The sequence below is a fragment of the Myotis lucifugus genome, unplaced genomic scaffold, assembly GCF_000147115.1.
Source record: "Myotis lucifugus unplaced genomic scaffold, Myoluc2.0 scaffold_189, whole genome shotgun sequence".
Lineage (NCBI taxonomy): Eukaryota > Metazoa > Chordata > Mammalia > Chiroptera > Vespertilionidae > Myotis > Myotis lucifugus.
Window position 1 is genome coordinate 1,107,642 of NW_005871237.1, and position 16,825 is coordinate 1,124,466.

The 16,825-nt window shown below is 42.0% G+C and overlaps 1 protein-coding gene and 1 non-coding gene across 2 annotated transcripts in view; both read right to left on the bottom strand.

Moving 5' to 3' along the window:
- GNS (glucosamine (N-acetyl)-6-sulfatase) overlaps positions 1 to 13,223 on the bottom strand; it is a 48,244-nt gene extending 35,021 nt beyond the window's left edge. Inside the window, exons 1-4 of the mRNA XM_006096862.3 lie at positions 12,873 to 13,223; positions 6,258 to 6,317; positions 3,146 to 3,352; positions 489 to 554 (exon numbers count right to left, since the gene is read on the bottom strand). Of these exons, the coding sequence (XP_006096924.1) occupies positions 489 to 554; positions 3,146 to 3,352; positions 6,258 to 6,317; positions 12,873 to 13,070 (531 nt within the window). The 5' untranslated portion in view covers positions 13,071 to 13,223. The remainder of the gene's footprint in view (positions 1 to 488; positions 555 to 3,145; positions 3,353 to 6,257; positions 6,318 to 12,872) is intronic.
- Positions 2,585 to 2,691, bottom strand: LOC111827594. The gene has a single exon (XR_002831221.1). It is a non-coding gene; the product is annotated as a U6 spliceosomal RNA (small nuclear RNA).
- Positions 13,224 to 16,825: the final 3,602 nt, after the last annotated feature.

Below are 16,825 nucleotides of genomic sequence, written 5' to 3' on the forward strand. Positions count from 1 at the left end.
TATTTATTTTTTGTTAAACCTCACCCAAGGATATTTTTTCCATTGATTTTTTTAGAGAGTGGAAGGGAGGGAAAGAAGGGGTGGGGGGGAGAGAAACATCAGTGTGAGAGAGACACAATGATTGGTTGCCTCCCACACACATTCCAACTGGAGCCAGAGAGGCAACTCAGGTACATGCCCTTTACTGGGAACTGAACCTGCAACCCTTCAGTGCATGGGCTGATGCTCTAATCACTGAGCAACACGGGCCAGGCCTGTCCTACTTTAAAAAAAAACAAAATCAAGAGTGGATCAGGTAGAATAGCAAAATATGTTCCTAAACTCCCACAAAGGAATTACTTGCAAATCAAAAGACTTTCCTGCAGGGAGATGAAACAGCCAATCATAAAAGCAAACCAAGTTATGTCAATATCAGAGCTAAATCAGAGTACACACATTTGACCTCTGTGGGCTGTGTGTAGTTGGCACTGACTTCGGTAATCACTCACCAAGGCATACCAGTAGCTCCATCCCGGAGGAACGTACTCTAACCCACCAGCAGCTGGGGCTCCATACTGAAAAGCAGACAAGCAGGGCATTAGAAGTCCTTAGACATGATGAGACAAAAGAAACAGGACACGTGTAGAATCTTTTTAGATCAGTCCCTGAAACACGGTAGGTGCTCACTTTTCCCAAGCACACAAACCAGCAAAAAATAAAGGACACCATATTCCTAGAAACTTTGGAAGCACGAGCTGGCGAACTACAGGCCAAATCTAGACTGCTAACTGTTTTGTATGGCCAGCAAGCTAAGAATTTTTTTCCAAACATTAAAAAAATATAAAGACCAATCAAAAGAAGAATATGCTGTAACATGTGACAGCTACATGAAATTGAAATTTCAGTGGGGATAAAGTTCATTGGAACACAACCACACTCGTCAGTTTACGTAACGTCTATAGCTGCTTTCATGCTATGATGACAGAGTTGAATACTTACAACAGAGACATATGGCTTGCAAAGCCTAAATTATTTACTTCTGGCCCTTTACAGAAGACGACCACATGGCTTAGGCCACAGGGCTCATTTGCTGAATAGTCCAACTGACCCTGTGACTAGCAACAGTGAAAATGACCCAACTATGAGCTACCAGCCAATAAGTTCCATTGTCTTGATGATGAAATCTACTTTTGGAGCTTAGCAAGTGAAGAGACCTAATGAGATGAGCAAGTGAAGAGACCACAGAATTATCCCATTCTACCTCAGCAAGGTTTAATACTGCCCATTTAAGGCAGAATTTAGCCCCTGAGAACGAAATCTTTGTATTTTATTTATATTTATATTTATATTTATATTTATATTTATATATATATAAATTTTTAAAATACTAGTATATATTTTTATTGATTTCAGAGAGGAGGGAGAGAGAGATAGAAACATCAATGATGAGAGAGAATCATTGATCGGCTGACTCCTGCATGCCCCCTACTGGGGATTAAGCCCACAACTTGGGCATGTGCCCTTGACTGGAATTGAAGCTGGAACCCTTCAGTCTGTAGGCTGATGCTGTATCCACTGAGCCAAACCAGCTAGGGCTAAATCTTTGTATTTTAAAGACTTTCTCCTAATTTTGTATATACTAGATGCTCTTTAACATGCAAAATAGCATAAGTTCTCTTTATGACCCATAGTCTTAACACAATGACCTAGTATCTGTACTTATTTCTCATTATTCTTTTCAAACTGAGTCATCTTCTTTCAAACCCACAAGATTGCAAATTCCCCTAATTACTGTGGGGAGTAGGAAAAATGAAAAAAATTTCAGATCAGATATTAAGATCTCTAGCAACCACAGACAACATATATAAGAAAATGTACATCTTCTCTCTGTCCTGCACTCCCAGTTTTACTATAGGAGATAACCCCAAATACCCTCAAACACACTATTTCCTTTAAACCTGAATTCTGACTAAAAGCTAAGGCCAGTGAGGCCATGAAATCTGGCCTTGGCAGGTCACAATGCGGTCTCTCTCCATCGAGGCCCAAATGGCTGCACACTGACCACTCAGTCACCTGCTTTAATGGCCTGACTGTCCCAGGCTCTGGGTGCTTTCTCTTTACCACTGATCGGCCCACATTCTGTTCCCACTTTTCAGGTTACAAAATGGGTTAAGCATAAGTTGTAATTCAGGAAAGATACTAAAGAAATATTCTTCATTCTGATCCTAATACAGAGGAAATGGAAACAAAGATCACATGGCAGCCACATGACAAGCAGAGTTCTTGAGTAAAAAGGGGATGTACACAGCAGCAGTCCTAGGATAATTATTATTATTTTAATCCTCACCATAGAATTATTTATTTATTTATTTTTTAATCTCCACCCGAGGACATGTTTAGAGTGAGGGAGAGGGAAAGGGAAAAGGAGAGGGAGAGAGAAAAACATCGATTGGTTGCCTTCCCTATGTGGCCAGACCAGAGATTGAACATGCAATCCAGGTATGCGTTCTGACCGGGAATGGAACCGGCAACCTTTCACTGAACAGGAAAAGGCTCAACCAACTGAGCCACTCCAGTTGGCTAGGATATGCTTTTATTGATTTTTTTTTTAATGGAACGCTTCACGAATTTGCATGTCATCGTTGTGCAGAGGCCATGCTAACCTTTTCTGTATTGTTCCAATTTTAGTATATGTGTTGCTGAAGTGAGCACTGACTTTTTTTTAGAGAGAGAAAAGGAGGGAATGGGAGGAGAGAGGGGGAGGGATGGAGGGAAAGAAACAAATAAACATCAATCAACTGCCTCCAGTACAGGCCTGACCGGGATCAAACCTGCAACCTATGTGCCCTGACCAAGAATCAAACTCGCAACCTTTCTGGTGTACAGGATGATGCTCCAGCCAACCGAGCACCCTGCTGGAGCAGTCCGAGGATAATTTTTCAATAAGTGCTCCTGAGACTATTTAGAAGAATAAATACCCAAATGATATAAATATGTTCATATAAGTTCTTATTTATGGGCAGATTAGGAGAAAACATTTGCCAAAAATCCTTTAACATGATGTGAATGAATACTTATTAAGAAACAAGTATCATGAATTCTATTAATTCACATTTAAAAAACTGTTATAAAAAAAGGGGGGGGAGGAATAATTAGACCAACATACCTCATTTAAGTATTTTCCTGCAAAAAAGGTCTGATAACCACACATTGATCTGAGAATTGCTGGGAAAGTATTTGGTTCTTGGATCTTCTGCCAAGACTTACTACTGCAGTTTCCCTCTAAAGTGTTGTTAACAACGTGATGATTATGTGGGTACTTCCCTGTCAGGATACTGGCACGGCTTGGGCAGCAAAGAGCACTTGGCACATACTACAAAGGAAACAGAAGCAACAAGGACAGTTACACAAGAAAGATGAATTTCCCATAATTTCTAAAAAGAATAAAAGAAAGTTGCTCAATATTTTAACTTCAAATTTCTAGTTTGCCCTGATACAAAAATATTCTTTGCATATAACACATTTCCAAGCTGCCATATGTAATGTAGTAGAGACAGTAAAGCAGATAAAACAAACCAAGGAACAGATTTCTTTTTTAGCTGGTTTCTTTCTGCAGGATAAAATAATGCTATTCTAACCTCACCTCAAATAAATATTTACATACAAGGAGCACAGTGTGGTGGGAGCTAGGTCTTAACCAAATAAAAACTACTACTTGAATTTAATGTGGCTGAGAAGTAGAGGGTCATGTTCAGGCTGATCTGTAGCTTTATGTATTTCCTGTATCATTTTATATATGACAGATTTTTTTTTCTACTTATGTTTCTATTAGCTACTGTCATCAATAGACTTATCCCATTCTACCCAATAATATCTGTATAACTCTTAATGCACATTTAACAGAAGGGTAATACTAGCTTATACTTCCACCAGCAGAGAAGGAAGGCTCATTTGAGCACACCTTTGCCAAAATTACATAGTATCCTTTTTAAATACTTAGTATTTATTTGGCCTTTTATTGGATTTGACATTTTTAAATACTGATGAACATTCTCCACATGCACACTGACCAACTGTGTTTATGGGAATGATCTGTTCATGTGATTTGCACATTTTTTCCTCTTGAGCTACTGGCCTCTTGTTACATAAAATTGGAATTAAGGAAGGATTCAGTCATACTATAACTACTTCCCATTTTTTACTTTTGCCTTTTAATTTTGTTAGATGTTTGACTTTTGTAATTTTTACATTGGCAACTCTTTTAATTCTTTCCCTTTTTTGTTTCCTAAGCTAATTTTTGGGAATACCACACTGTTTATTGTATCTTCATATTAAATTTTAGTACCCAGTAAAGCAATTTCTTCCTTTAAAAAAATTACCCTAATTGTTCTAACCTACTTATTATTCCAGATAACTTTGGATTCACTGAATTCAGCATAAAAAAATCTTACTGGAATTCTGATTAGAATACTTTATAATCTTGTATTTTCCCATGGAAAGTAATGTGCATGTCTTCATATTAAGTAGTTTTTATTACATCACTTACAAAGTTCTGTAACTTTATTTATATAGGTCCTAAAGAACCATTACTAGCCACCACCAGCTTATTTCCAGAGTCTGAATTTTCCTGCTATGTGAATGTGATCTTTTCTCCCTCCCATATTTCTCTAACTGGTTATAAGGAAGTTTTTTTTGTTTTGTTTTTTCATTCCTACCTTACTAAATTCTATTAAAAGTTTTCCAACAACTCTCTTGTTTTCTAGGTAGACAATCCAAACAAATGGAAATATTAATTTTGTCTTTTCCCAATAGTTTTACCTCTTAATTCTGTAAGACTTATGCCAACGACTAGACAGTTCAGAACAGTATTAAGCAAGAGGCATTAGCCCTTTGTCTAACAACAGTGACCAGAGTAGTTCACCTTAACTATAGGTGTGCCATTTGTCTGAAGTATTCATCATAAGGATGTATTCTTCCAACAGTTTAATAAATTACCAGGAAAAGATGCTAACATTTCAGAGAATTTTCAAGCATCTATTGGAATGCACATATAACTATCCTTCTTTTACTACCAATTCCATGTTGGTGGACAATATAACAACCACCATTGTGTAGTACAGCCAGCCCTCTGTATGTGTGGGTTCCAAATTCACAGATTCAACCAACCTCAGATTGAAAATGTTCAGGGGAAAAAAGTTACGTTGTTGCCGATGTGAACAGTATAACTAGGTCTATGATGTGGTTGCATTGTGTTGAACTTGTACAGACTTTTTATTGTCACTATTCCCGAAACAATACGGTGTAACAACTGTTTACATAGTATTTTCATTGCATTAGGCATTATCAGTAACCTAGAGATAATTTAAAGTTGACAGGAGTATGTGCCTAGGTTACATGCAAATACTGTGCTATTACATGTAAGGGACTTGAGCACACACAGATTTGGTATCTGTCGGGGTGGGGGTGGTCCTGGAACCAATCCCTCACAGATACCAAGGGATGACTGAAATCATTATAAGTCAGGCAGGGATACAAGTGGTTGCTTTACATGTATCAATTCACTTAAACCCTGAGGTAAGTTTTAGTACTCCCATTTATAAATATGGAAAACAAGGGCCAGAAAGCTTAATAACTTGCCTAAGGTCACATAGCTGGAAAAGAGGCAGAGAGCATGTGAAACCAGGCGGACTGGCTCCAGAGTCGGCGCCCTAAAGCACAACACAAGGCTGCTGTTCAATGGATTTCCTGACGTTAATAAGTTACCACTTACTTGTGTATGTGCATGGTCCTCAAGTTTGCTAGCATTTGAGTCTTTGTATCTATGTTGATATATACATATATTTGTTTTATATATTCACACATACATACAACTGTTGTTGGCTTTGTTGCTATTGTCTTTGCCAGGTTTGGCTTCCATGATTAACTGGGCTTTGTAAAGTGGTCTGCAAGTTTTTAGCATGGAACAGTTTACATAGCATTAATGTTATTTGATGCTTACAATCCACATTCAAACCTCAAACAGTCAGTTTTGAAGTAAAATTCTCTAGTTCTGAGTTGCAGAAAAGACTGGCTTAGAAAGTGCCTGCAGTTAATCTCCAATTGGTAAGAAGTAATATTTCAATTAACAGAATTTATCACATTAAATGAGATCCCTCCTTCAGATCAGGCTTTCTAACTAGGGAAGAAAAAACAAAAGAGACTACCCAAAAGCGAGTGTTCCTTCGTAGAACATAAACACAATTAAAGTTTAACAACATTAAATTGGCTTTAAAACTTACAGCGCTGGAGAAAGTCATCCCCATCTCTCCGATGAGAGCCTTGGTTTTCTTTAGTGGTGTCTGAAAAGCAAATAATTATCTGTTAAACTATTTCTTTCAATCAACTCCAATACACAGACCAAAATTCATGGGTTTTGTATCTTATCTCAACCTCTTATTCCCAACCTATCAGCTCCATCTGACACTAAGAAACAGCCAAGAGAGTGATTCTGGAGATGAAGCAAACAGGTTTGGTTAGCCAGTTCTTTCCTATGCAAAAGTTCAGGGGTTCATAATGCTTGAAGGAGGGGAAAGTTCACAGCTGATGGTATTTTTCTAGCAGTGCCGATTTCACTGTAATGAAATTTTGTGCCCTTATCTCATTTGTCACCAGCCTCCTTAAGAGATAGGGCAGAACTATCTCCATTAATTCATCTTTAGAAGCAGGATGTGGGAAATCATATAAAAGGAGCCTTCCACCTTTTAAAACAGTTATAACACTTAGGTTCTGAAAGCCAGCAAGACAGGCTCAGAGATTAAGTAAAATATCATTCAGTGGTGGAGCCCAGATGCACACTTTTTGACTACAAACTCACAGCCCTCTGCTCTGCACTAGACATATCACCACCTCAGGTAATACAGTTATACACAGAACCCTCTCAGGCAAAAGACTAATCAGAAATTTCTTTGTTTATATCCTTGCTTTTTATCACTTGTTCAAAATCTAAGATCCTGACAAGTATAGAGAATAATTAATATCAAATCCTATAGTGAGGATAAAAGTCTAAAGATGGTCATTTAAATACAAATAAAAAGGACCATAAATATGAATAATCTTTATTCAGATGCCACATAGCAAGAAAGAACCATTGAAGAGACTCATTTTAGTTGTATTATGAGACAATTCATGATGATTCTCAAGTACCTTTGAAATCTAGGACCATATTAAATGCAGCTCTAAGTGTATTTTGTTGTATAATAGTTTCTTAAAGACAACCCAAATATATAACTGTGTTAACAAGAGCCTCATTTTCAATATTGTAGGAATTACTTTCCCCCATTGTTTTACATAGATAATAGAAAAATTAAGGAACCCAAAAGCTCAAAAGGATGAGAATTCTAACATATTCAAGAACTAACTTTGAGCCTGGTCAGTGTGGCTCAGCAGTTGAGCACTGACCCAGGAACCAAGAGATCACTGGTTTGATTCCCAGTCAGGGCACATCCCCAGGTTGTGGGCTCAATCCCCAGTGTGGGGCATGTAGGAGTTAGCCGATTGATGATGTTCCTGTCTCATTAATGTTTCTAGCCCTCTATCCTTCCTTCTTCCTTCCTCTCTATTTAAACAAACAAACAAAAAAAAACCCAAAAAACAACTTTGATCACTTCATAAGTAACTGCATAGAAGTGGTTCTCAACCTTCTGGCCCTTTAAATACAGTTCCTCTTGTTGTGACCCAACCATAAAATTATTTTCGTTGCTACTTCATAACTGTAATGTTGCTACTGTTATGAATCGTAATGTAAATATCTGATATGCAGGATGGTCTTAGGCGACCCCTGTGAAAGGGTCCTCCACTGCCAAAGGGGTCGCGACCCACAGGTTGAGAACCGCAGGCATAATGGGTCCCCAGGAACTGCTAGAGACATATATAAGATCTTTGGTAACCTTCAGAAGCAATGTCACCAGTCATAATCTCCCATAAAGCATCCCTGGGCGCTATACTCAGGTACAGAACATTGGGCTGCATAAAACGTTAGTCAGTGGTCGGCAAACTGCGGCTCACGAGCCACATACGGCTCTTTGGCCCCTTGAGTGTGGCTCTTCCTAAGCCTTAGGAGTACCCTAATTAAGTTAATAACAATGTACCTACCTATATAGTTTAAGTTTAAAAAATTTGGCTCTCAAAAGAAATTTCAATCATTGTACTGTTGATATTTGGCTCTGTTGACTAATGAGTTTGCTGACCACTGCGTTAGATGGATGAAGAATCTGAGTTACAGTGAGGATATAGGGAGGGGAAATGAGTGAAGGGGAAGTGAAGAAAAAGTCCATGTGAGTTGATTATATCTGACTTAGTTATCAGATTGTCTGATAAATATGCAAAGTTACTGAGAAATATCTGATTTACAGTAAGACTATACTGTGTGATTATATAACATGTATTAAACACTTAATTTGTGCCAGGCACTGGTCTTGGCAATAGAAGTGGATAAAGATAGAAGGTCCCTACCCTGACGATCCTTGCACTCTTGGGGACTTAAACAACTAACAGGTAAACAAGCAATCATTCTGGGTGGTGAAAAATGCTATGAACAGAATAAACCAGGATAATGTGCTTACAGCTGGTGGCAGGAAAAGTGGAAAACACTTTAGGTGGTAGGTCAGGGACGGCCTCTTTGAGGTAACCAGTGCTGAGAGTCACATGATGATGAGTCAGCCGCACAAACGTCCAGGATAAGACGCTTCCAGGCTGAGTGAATAGCAAGTACAAAGGCTGCCAGAGAAGGAGAGAGGCACGTGTGAGGGACAAAAAGCAGTGCCCGTGTGGCAGAAGCAGTGCAGTCAGTAAAGGGGGGAGTGGGATGAGACAGGGTCAGAGAGTTAGGCAGAAGCCAAAGAACTGACGGAGGGCTGCACAAGGATCTAGAGTTTAATGTAGGAGATTTATATTAATAACCATAGTCTTTAGACCAGTGATGGCGAACCTTTTGAGCTCGGCGTGTCAGCATTTTGAAAAACCCTAACTTAACTCTGGTGCCGTGTCACATATAGAAATTTTTTTATATTTGCAACCATAGAAAAACAAAGACTTATATTTTTGATATTTATTTTATATATTTAAATGCCATTTCACAAAGAAAAATCAACCAAAAAAATGAGTTCACGTGTCACCTCTGACACGTGTGTCATAGGTTCGCCATCACTGCTTTAGACTATTCATAGTAGTACAAATGATAAGCATAAAATCTGTGCTTAATCAAACAAGTCCAGGCAAGAAACCACACTGTACTGAAAATGTGTATGTGTGTCTGAATGTTAACATGGATCCTTAAGATCTAAGCAAAGATAGTGACGGTGAGGTTAAGGCCATACCACATTCTTTATGAAGTAGCCAATCTTATACTCGCATATGGGTAAATGTGTCACTTTACTACATCCGAAGCAAAATCCCTTCCATAAAAATCCCAAGGAGTCATATACTTTCCTAGCTCCCATGTACACCTGTTCCGAAATAAAGTCTGGTACTTCTATAGCTAACTTTCCCTTTTTCAATAGAAAACCACCCTGCTTTAAGCAAAGCAAAGACATCATGTACGTATTTATTCTTCCCCTACATTTCATTACAGCTCCTTCCCTCACTTCCTTGAAATTTTAACCGAATGTCACTTTTTCTAGAGTGAATGATTTTTTTTAAAAAAGCATCCTGTGCTTCTGTGAAAAACAGTATGTCCATCACACCATAATTACATTTAAATAAAATCAAGAAATTAAACCCTGGCCAGTGTAGCTCAGTTAGTTGGGAGTGTCAACCTGTACACTGACAGGTGGTGGGTTCAATTCCCGGTCAGGGCACATACCCAGGTTGGGTATTTAATCCCCGGTCAAGGTGTGTACTGGAAGGCAACCAATTGATGTTCCTCTCTCCCATTGATGTTTCTCTCTCTCTTTCTTCCCCTGGCTCTAAAATCAGTAAGTATGTCCTCAGGTGAGGATTGAAAACAAAACATTCGAGAAATCTACAGGAATAGTTGCGTGGGTAAAAAAATCTAAAAACGGAATCCCAGATACCTGCAACAAATACAATGAAATGTTAAAGAGGACACTACCACATAAAAGACTATTTCAAAGATGACAGGTTTCACATTAAACTACAATCATACAATCCTTTCATCTGAATTAGTCTGGGGGATTGACCACTGTTTATTTTGCCAACTATGGTGGCAATTCATAATCCTTTTTTTTGGGGGGGGGGAACAAAAAATGAAGATAATATACACAAATTATTTATTACATGTAAATTAAGGAGTTCCATGACCCCACTGGTGCTCCTGAATGTCACCTGAAGAATCTCTGACCTGGGGTATAAGTAACCATGCTGATGTGGGTATGTGGAATGACATCTGTAAGACAGTATTATCACAGTATTTTCGAACAGGAGAAAAAGCATGGGGCTCTGTCCCTCACTAGCTATATGAACCTTGGCCAAGTTATAGCCCCCTCTAAATTTCAGTTTCCTCTTAGTTAAGATAAGGACAATACCCACAGCAGAGGACTCCTGTAATGACTGAAGCACAAATATAAAACACCTCACTCTCTGGCTCCAAGTAGAATCTCAAATGCTATATTGTCTTAGCTCTTCCCCTTCAAGTCCTGTTTGACAACTATGTAGTCATAAAATATTCTGTAAAAGCCTACAAGAGAAGCAAGAATTCTCCAGAGTTGGAGCATTGAATTCAACTTGCTCCCTCCACACAATTTTGGCTCTTCTCTCCAGTACAAACACCTATAAAAAAGAAACTGCTGTGGTTTAAAGAAGCAAATGTGATTAACATGCTAAGGCAGCGGTTCTCAACCTGTGGGTCTCGACCCCTTTGGTGGGGGGAGGGGGTGGAACGACCCTTTCACAGGGGTCGCCTAAGACCATCAGAAAACACATATATAATTACATATTGTTTTTGTGATTAATCACGATGCTTTAATTATGTTCAATTTGTAACAATGAAATTGAGGGTCACCATAACATGAGGAACTGTATTAAAGGGTCTTGGCATTAGGAAGGTTGAGAACCACTGTGCTAAGGGGAAGAGACCACATCTGTGGCCTACAAAAATGGAAGGAAATGGACTCTGAACACCACACCTTGTATTTAAGTGATGAAGTTTGTTTTCAACAGAGATGTGAAAGCTGTACCTTCTTTTTAAACACCCATTTTTCTTTCTTTTAAAAAAAATATATTTATTGTTTCAGAGAGGAAAGTAGAGGGAGAGAGAGAGAGAGAGAAACATCAATGATGAGAGAGAATCTTCGATTGGCTCCCTCCTGCACGACCCCCCACTGGGGATCGCGCCCACAACCTGGCATGTGCCCTTCAGCGGAATCGAACCTGGGACCCTTCAGTCCACAGGCCGACGCTCTATCCACTGAGCCAAACCTGCTAGGGTGAAAGCTTTACCTTTCAATTAAGCTTCAGTCACTAAACTATTATTAATTTTTGATAGAGGTGGCTTGCTTTTCCTGGATAAAATACTTTTCAAGGATGTGAGATATTTAAAAGAAAATAAATGTAGCTGTTAGAATGGTGGAGAAAAAACCCAAAATAAAACCCAGGAGGGCAATTAAGTCAAGACTCTTCAATGTCAATGTGACTGAATAGAAATTAAAAGGCAATGAGGCATATGTGGCAGGAGTGTGGAGTCAAAATGCAAGCATCTTAAACGTCAGCTAGAAAAGAATCCCATACTCTTGCACACAGACCCGAGTGAAGAAACATTTTAATTCACAGCCCAGAAATATATACACATATGGATATATGCTTAACCTTTACCGCGTGTACCACACAGACATTTTCTATTCCCAGTGTCTGTTCCGTAGGGAAGTGAAAATGCTGGTAGTTCTAAACTGATTTCACAACTCACTTATGGACAGGATGAAAGACAGTGAACTAGGGTGTTACTACACAGTCACAGTTCGGAACCTCTTGCCTGAAGTGTTTTCATAATCTCAGCATTTTGCTCAAAGCAAAAAGAGAACTGAAAGAAAGGAAGCAAAAAAAGCACTTGCTCTTAAAAAGAGGAATACCATACCCAGAATCAGAGCACTCGTCAGTCTGACTCGATTGCCTCCACTATTTATGTGCCTGGGGCAAGCCACTTTCTGTGCTGTGGTGAGTTACGTGAGTACGGGGTTGGGTGGATATTCCTGAGGGTCATAAAGGTCAAGACTCTTAAGACACAGAAGCAACGTCAACTCTGGGAAAGAATGAAGTCTCATGACAACACCCAGATGGTACAAAATGGCACACTGGCAGGACCTAATGCATCGGCCAGGTGTTCAATTAGGCTAATTGGATTTTCTTGATTCTTGTGTGGCACAGCACACCCTGAAGAAATAGTTCGAAAGCTACCTACCACATTAGTTCATTTCAGCACTTATTTTATAAATATCAGGCACAGACATTGTGCCCCGGAACAAAGGCGGAGGTGGCCTAGGTCCCCACACAGGGGGGCTGTCCTTGTCTCCTAACCCAGAAGATGCTCAAGGCTGGCATCTCCTGAGCCAACACCTGCTCCTCGCTGGCTCTGCCCATCCCTGACCGGCGTCCACCTGTGTGTCCCGAGATCGCGAAGGAACGCCAGCTCCGCAGCCGTCAGGTCCGGACTGGAAGCTGCTTGGAGCGCGCGTGTGTGTGCGTGTGCGTGTGCGTGTGTCACCCTCCAAGAGACGCTGGAGCAAGAAGAGGAAATAGAGTCCTGCGGCCCCTCAGACCTGCGTCCAGGGCCCGGCGTGGCCAAAGCAAACCTACCCGGGGTCCAGTCGGCCGGTTCCGGGAGCCGGGGTGGGGACGGGAAAGAGGGCAAGAAACCGGGGAGTCCGCCGCGAGAGGGAGAGGGGCGGGGCAGAAACAGGAGTTACCATGCCGCCGAGCACTTCGTCCTGGTCGTCGGTGAGCAGCAGCACCACGTTGGGCCTCCGAGAGCCCGCCGCCGCCCGGGAGCCCCCCAGGCAGCAGCCCGGCAGCAGGAGCAGGAACAGCAGCGCTGGGCTGCAGGAGCGCAGGTGGCGGGGGCTGTGCCGCCCGGGCCCACCTGCGCCCAGAGGCAGGAGCCGCATGGCGGACAGGGCTCCGGGGGGACCCCGGGACGGGGTGTGGGGACGCGCAGGCGGCTGAAGGGCGAGAGGCCGAGGAGCCGCGGAGAGAGTCGGCGAACGGTGAAAGCCGGGGGCTGGGGTCAGGCGTTCTCTCCCCAGGCGCGGTCACGTGAGCGGGGACGGGGGTGGAGCGCGCCGCGCGGTCACGTGGGGGCGGCGGGGCGGGGCCGCGGACGGACGGGAGGGCGGGGCGGGGCCGCGGGAGGGAACCCGGAAGTGGGCCGAGACTGGGGAGAACCGCAGAGAGCGGGTCGGCGCTGGCCTCGGCTTGGGCTCCATTCGGTTTCGGTAGGACCCGTTTCTGAGCACTTGGTGCAAAAACTGTAAAACGGAGCGAGGATAAGATGAAAAGGAGGAGGAGAGAGAAAGGAGGACTGTCCCTGGTAAGATCAGCTGGTGGGCAGAGTCTGGGTTTTACCATGTTTAATCCCCAAGACAGAAAACACTAATTGAGGACCCTTAGATTTAATCGGTTTTGATTTTCTTTGCAACTCAGCTCTTCGATTTGGAGCTGGATTCCAAGTCAGCTCTCTCTCTCTCTTTTTTTTAATTCTCAACCCGAGGATTTCCAGTGATTTTAGAGAGTGTGGAAGACATTGGGAAAGACAGAAAGAAAAAAAAGATGTGAGAGAAACACATAGATTGGTTGCCACCTGCACGTGGGGGAGAGCCTGCAACGGAAGTGCATGCCCTTGACCAGAATGGACTCTGAGACCCTTCCTTTCCTAGGCCAAGTCTCTATCCCCTGAGCCAAACCGGCTAGGGATCCAAGCCTGGTTATATATTACTCCTCCGCTGTTAATAGTGGTTTCAAACCAACCAACAATTTAGTGTATCCTGGCAGTCTAATGTTCCTTGATGAGTTTTCAAATATTTACCCTAATATTTCTTGGTGAATGTTCTGTTTAGTTTTCACCCGTGGATATGTTGATTGATTGTAGAGAGAGGGTGGGAGAGAGTGAGAAACATCCATGTGAGAGAGAAACATAAATCCATTGCCTCTTGTTAGTGCCCAGGTCCTACAACCTAGGCATGTGCCCTGACCAGGAATGAAGCCAGGCCCTCTCCCCGACCTTATGTGGGATGATGCTCCAATCAACGGAGCCACACTGGCCAGGGCATCTTGGTGAATGTTTGAAAGCCTTCTTAGAAGATGTTGGAGGATGTGTACATTGAATAAAAACAAAACCTGTGAAACATGACCATCCAACTACATTAAGTAATCTTTAGAAAGTTCCATAAAACCAGAGCTCCAAAAATGTCTGTGGTGGCTCTAGACCTCCTCTACCATGCCCCTCTGCTGAAATATAGGAAAAAACAGAAACTTTCCTGGCAAGGTGAGTGGCCAAGCCTTATTCCCAACTCAGAACAATAGGCTGTACCTCCTGGCTCCTAACAAAGTGCATACTAGTATTCTCTAAGCTGGATCATCCAACACAAAAAGTCTTTTAAACCTTGTGAAAGCACTGTACCATAAGGTAAAAATAATTGTGAAAGTACTTCAAAATGTCATATATACAACTACAGGTGTTAGGCAAAAGAAGTATTGTGCCAGTTTTCTGTTAGGTCGGAGGGAAGTCCAGGAGCCATGCATGCATAAGGCAGATGGTGACGCAGATACTAGACCAGGGGTCCTCAAACTACGGGCTCGCGGCCCACGTGCAAATACAAATATTGTATTTGTTCCCCTTTTGTTTTTTTACTTCAAAATAAGGTATGTGCAGTGTGCATAGGAATTTGTTCATAGTTTTTTCTTTTTAACTATAGTCCGGCCCTCCAACAGTCTGAGGGACAGTGAACTGGCCCCCTGTTTAAAAAGTTTGAGGACCCCTGTACTAGACCCTCCCTGGAATTCCTAACAGGTCAGCGCACCAGACAGATGGTGACACAGATACTGGCCCCTTCCTGGAACCTGTGTCAGACCTGCCCGCGGCGGGAACTCCCACAGCTCATGTGTCCCCCGCCCCCCCCCGCCCCCCCCACTGAACAGCTGTATAAAAAAAGTGCCTCCGCTCCCTGTTGGCTCGACTTCACTGGCCCCGCCTTTTGAACCCGTGGATCTCGCGCCGGGACGCAGATTAAAGCTCCTTTCTGACTCGCTTGGCTCTCTGACTTTGACTTTGTCTCCTGCGCCGCCAACCTTACATTTTCTACTGGTGGCACCTTCTGAATCGGCACCAAAAAGAGGATCCCATGTAGAACAAAGTTGAGTTGAGGGCACGGAGATTAAGTTTAGGGTGGCTGAGGCAGCTGGAAGTTGGGCGGCAAAGTTAGAAAGAGGAGGAAGCTTTGTAGATGAAAAGCTCCATAAATCTGCACAGATATCCTTTTGAGACTTCGTTGAACACTGAGGTGTGTTTTATTGGATAAAGGCACCAGAAGGTAAGACCATGAATAACTAAGGAGATGTAATAATTCTTAAAGGAGGTGGAGATGTTTGAGAACCAGCCAGAAGGGAAAGTCTTCCTTAATCACAAGGGACATTCAGTTGAGAACCCAGAAGGGTTATACCTTAGTAGTCGAGCTAAACTATCACAAATGAAAAGTACTGTACACCTATGATAACAAAAGTTAAATACAAGTCTCAAAAATATCAAGCTGACCTGCAAGAAACATAACTTGCCTGTCAAAACAAGGTCTCCACTCTTTAAGGGAAGATGAGAAAATCTAAATACTCAACAACATAAAATTGACAATAGAAGTTCCTGCATCCAATAGAAAAATACGGAGGCCGCCACACAGGAAAATACGACCAGTAACCAGGAGAAAAATCAGTAATAAATGACAGAGATGAGGGAATTAAATCAAGGTGATAAAACACCTACTATAACTATGTGTCATAATATAGTTTAAACCAGCGGTCACCAACCCGTGGTCCGTGAGGTCCAAAAGGTTGGCGACCGTTGGCTTAAGCAGATCTAGGCTGCCTGGGCATCCTGCAGAACATCCTATCCATCCATCACATTGATGACATCATGCTGATTGGGAAGGATGAGCAAGAGGCATGCTGGAATCTTATGACACATGTGCTCCAGAGCGTGGGAGATAGACCTTATGAAAATTCAGGAACTTGGCACTTTGGTAAAGGATTTTAGGGGCCCAGGGATGTGCCAGGACATGGCCTCCAGAGTAAAAACAAACTGGTACATGTTGCATCTCTTATTACAGAGAAGAAGCAATGTTTGGTAGACTTCTTTTGTCTTTTGTATGCAATCCATCCTACCTAGGAATTCCGCCCCAGCCCATAATAGACTAGTTCCCCCTTTTCTGCAGTTTTACTTTCTGCCGTTTCAGTTACCCACTGTCAACCATGGTCAGGAAATATTAAATGGAGAATTCCAGCCGAAACCGGTTTGGCTCAGTGGATAGAGCGTCGGCCTGCGGACTGAAAGGTCCCAGGTTCGATTCCGGTCAAGGGCATGTACCTGGGTTGCGGGCACATCAGGAGATGTGCAGGAGGCAGCTGATCGATGTTTGTCTCTCATCGATGTTTCTAACTCTCTATCTCTCTCCCTTCCTCTCTGTAGAAAATCAATAAAATATTAAAAAATAAAAAAAATAAAAAATAAATGGAGAATTCCAGAAATAGACAATTTGTAAGTTTTAAATTGTGCGCCATTCTGAGTAGCTTGATGAAATCTTGCACCAGTTCCTCTCTCTCCCACACGGGTGGGCATCCCTTTGTCCAGCACACCCACCAGTTCGTCACTTAGTAG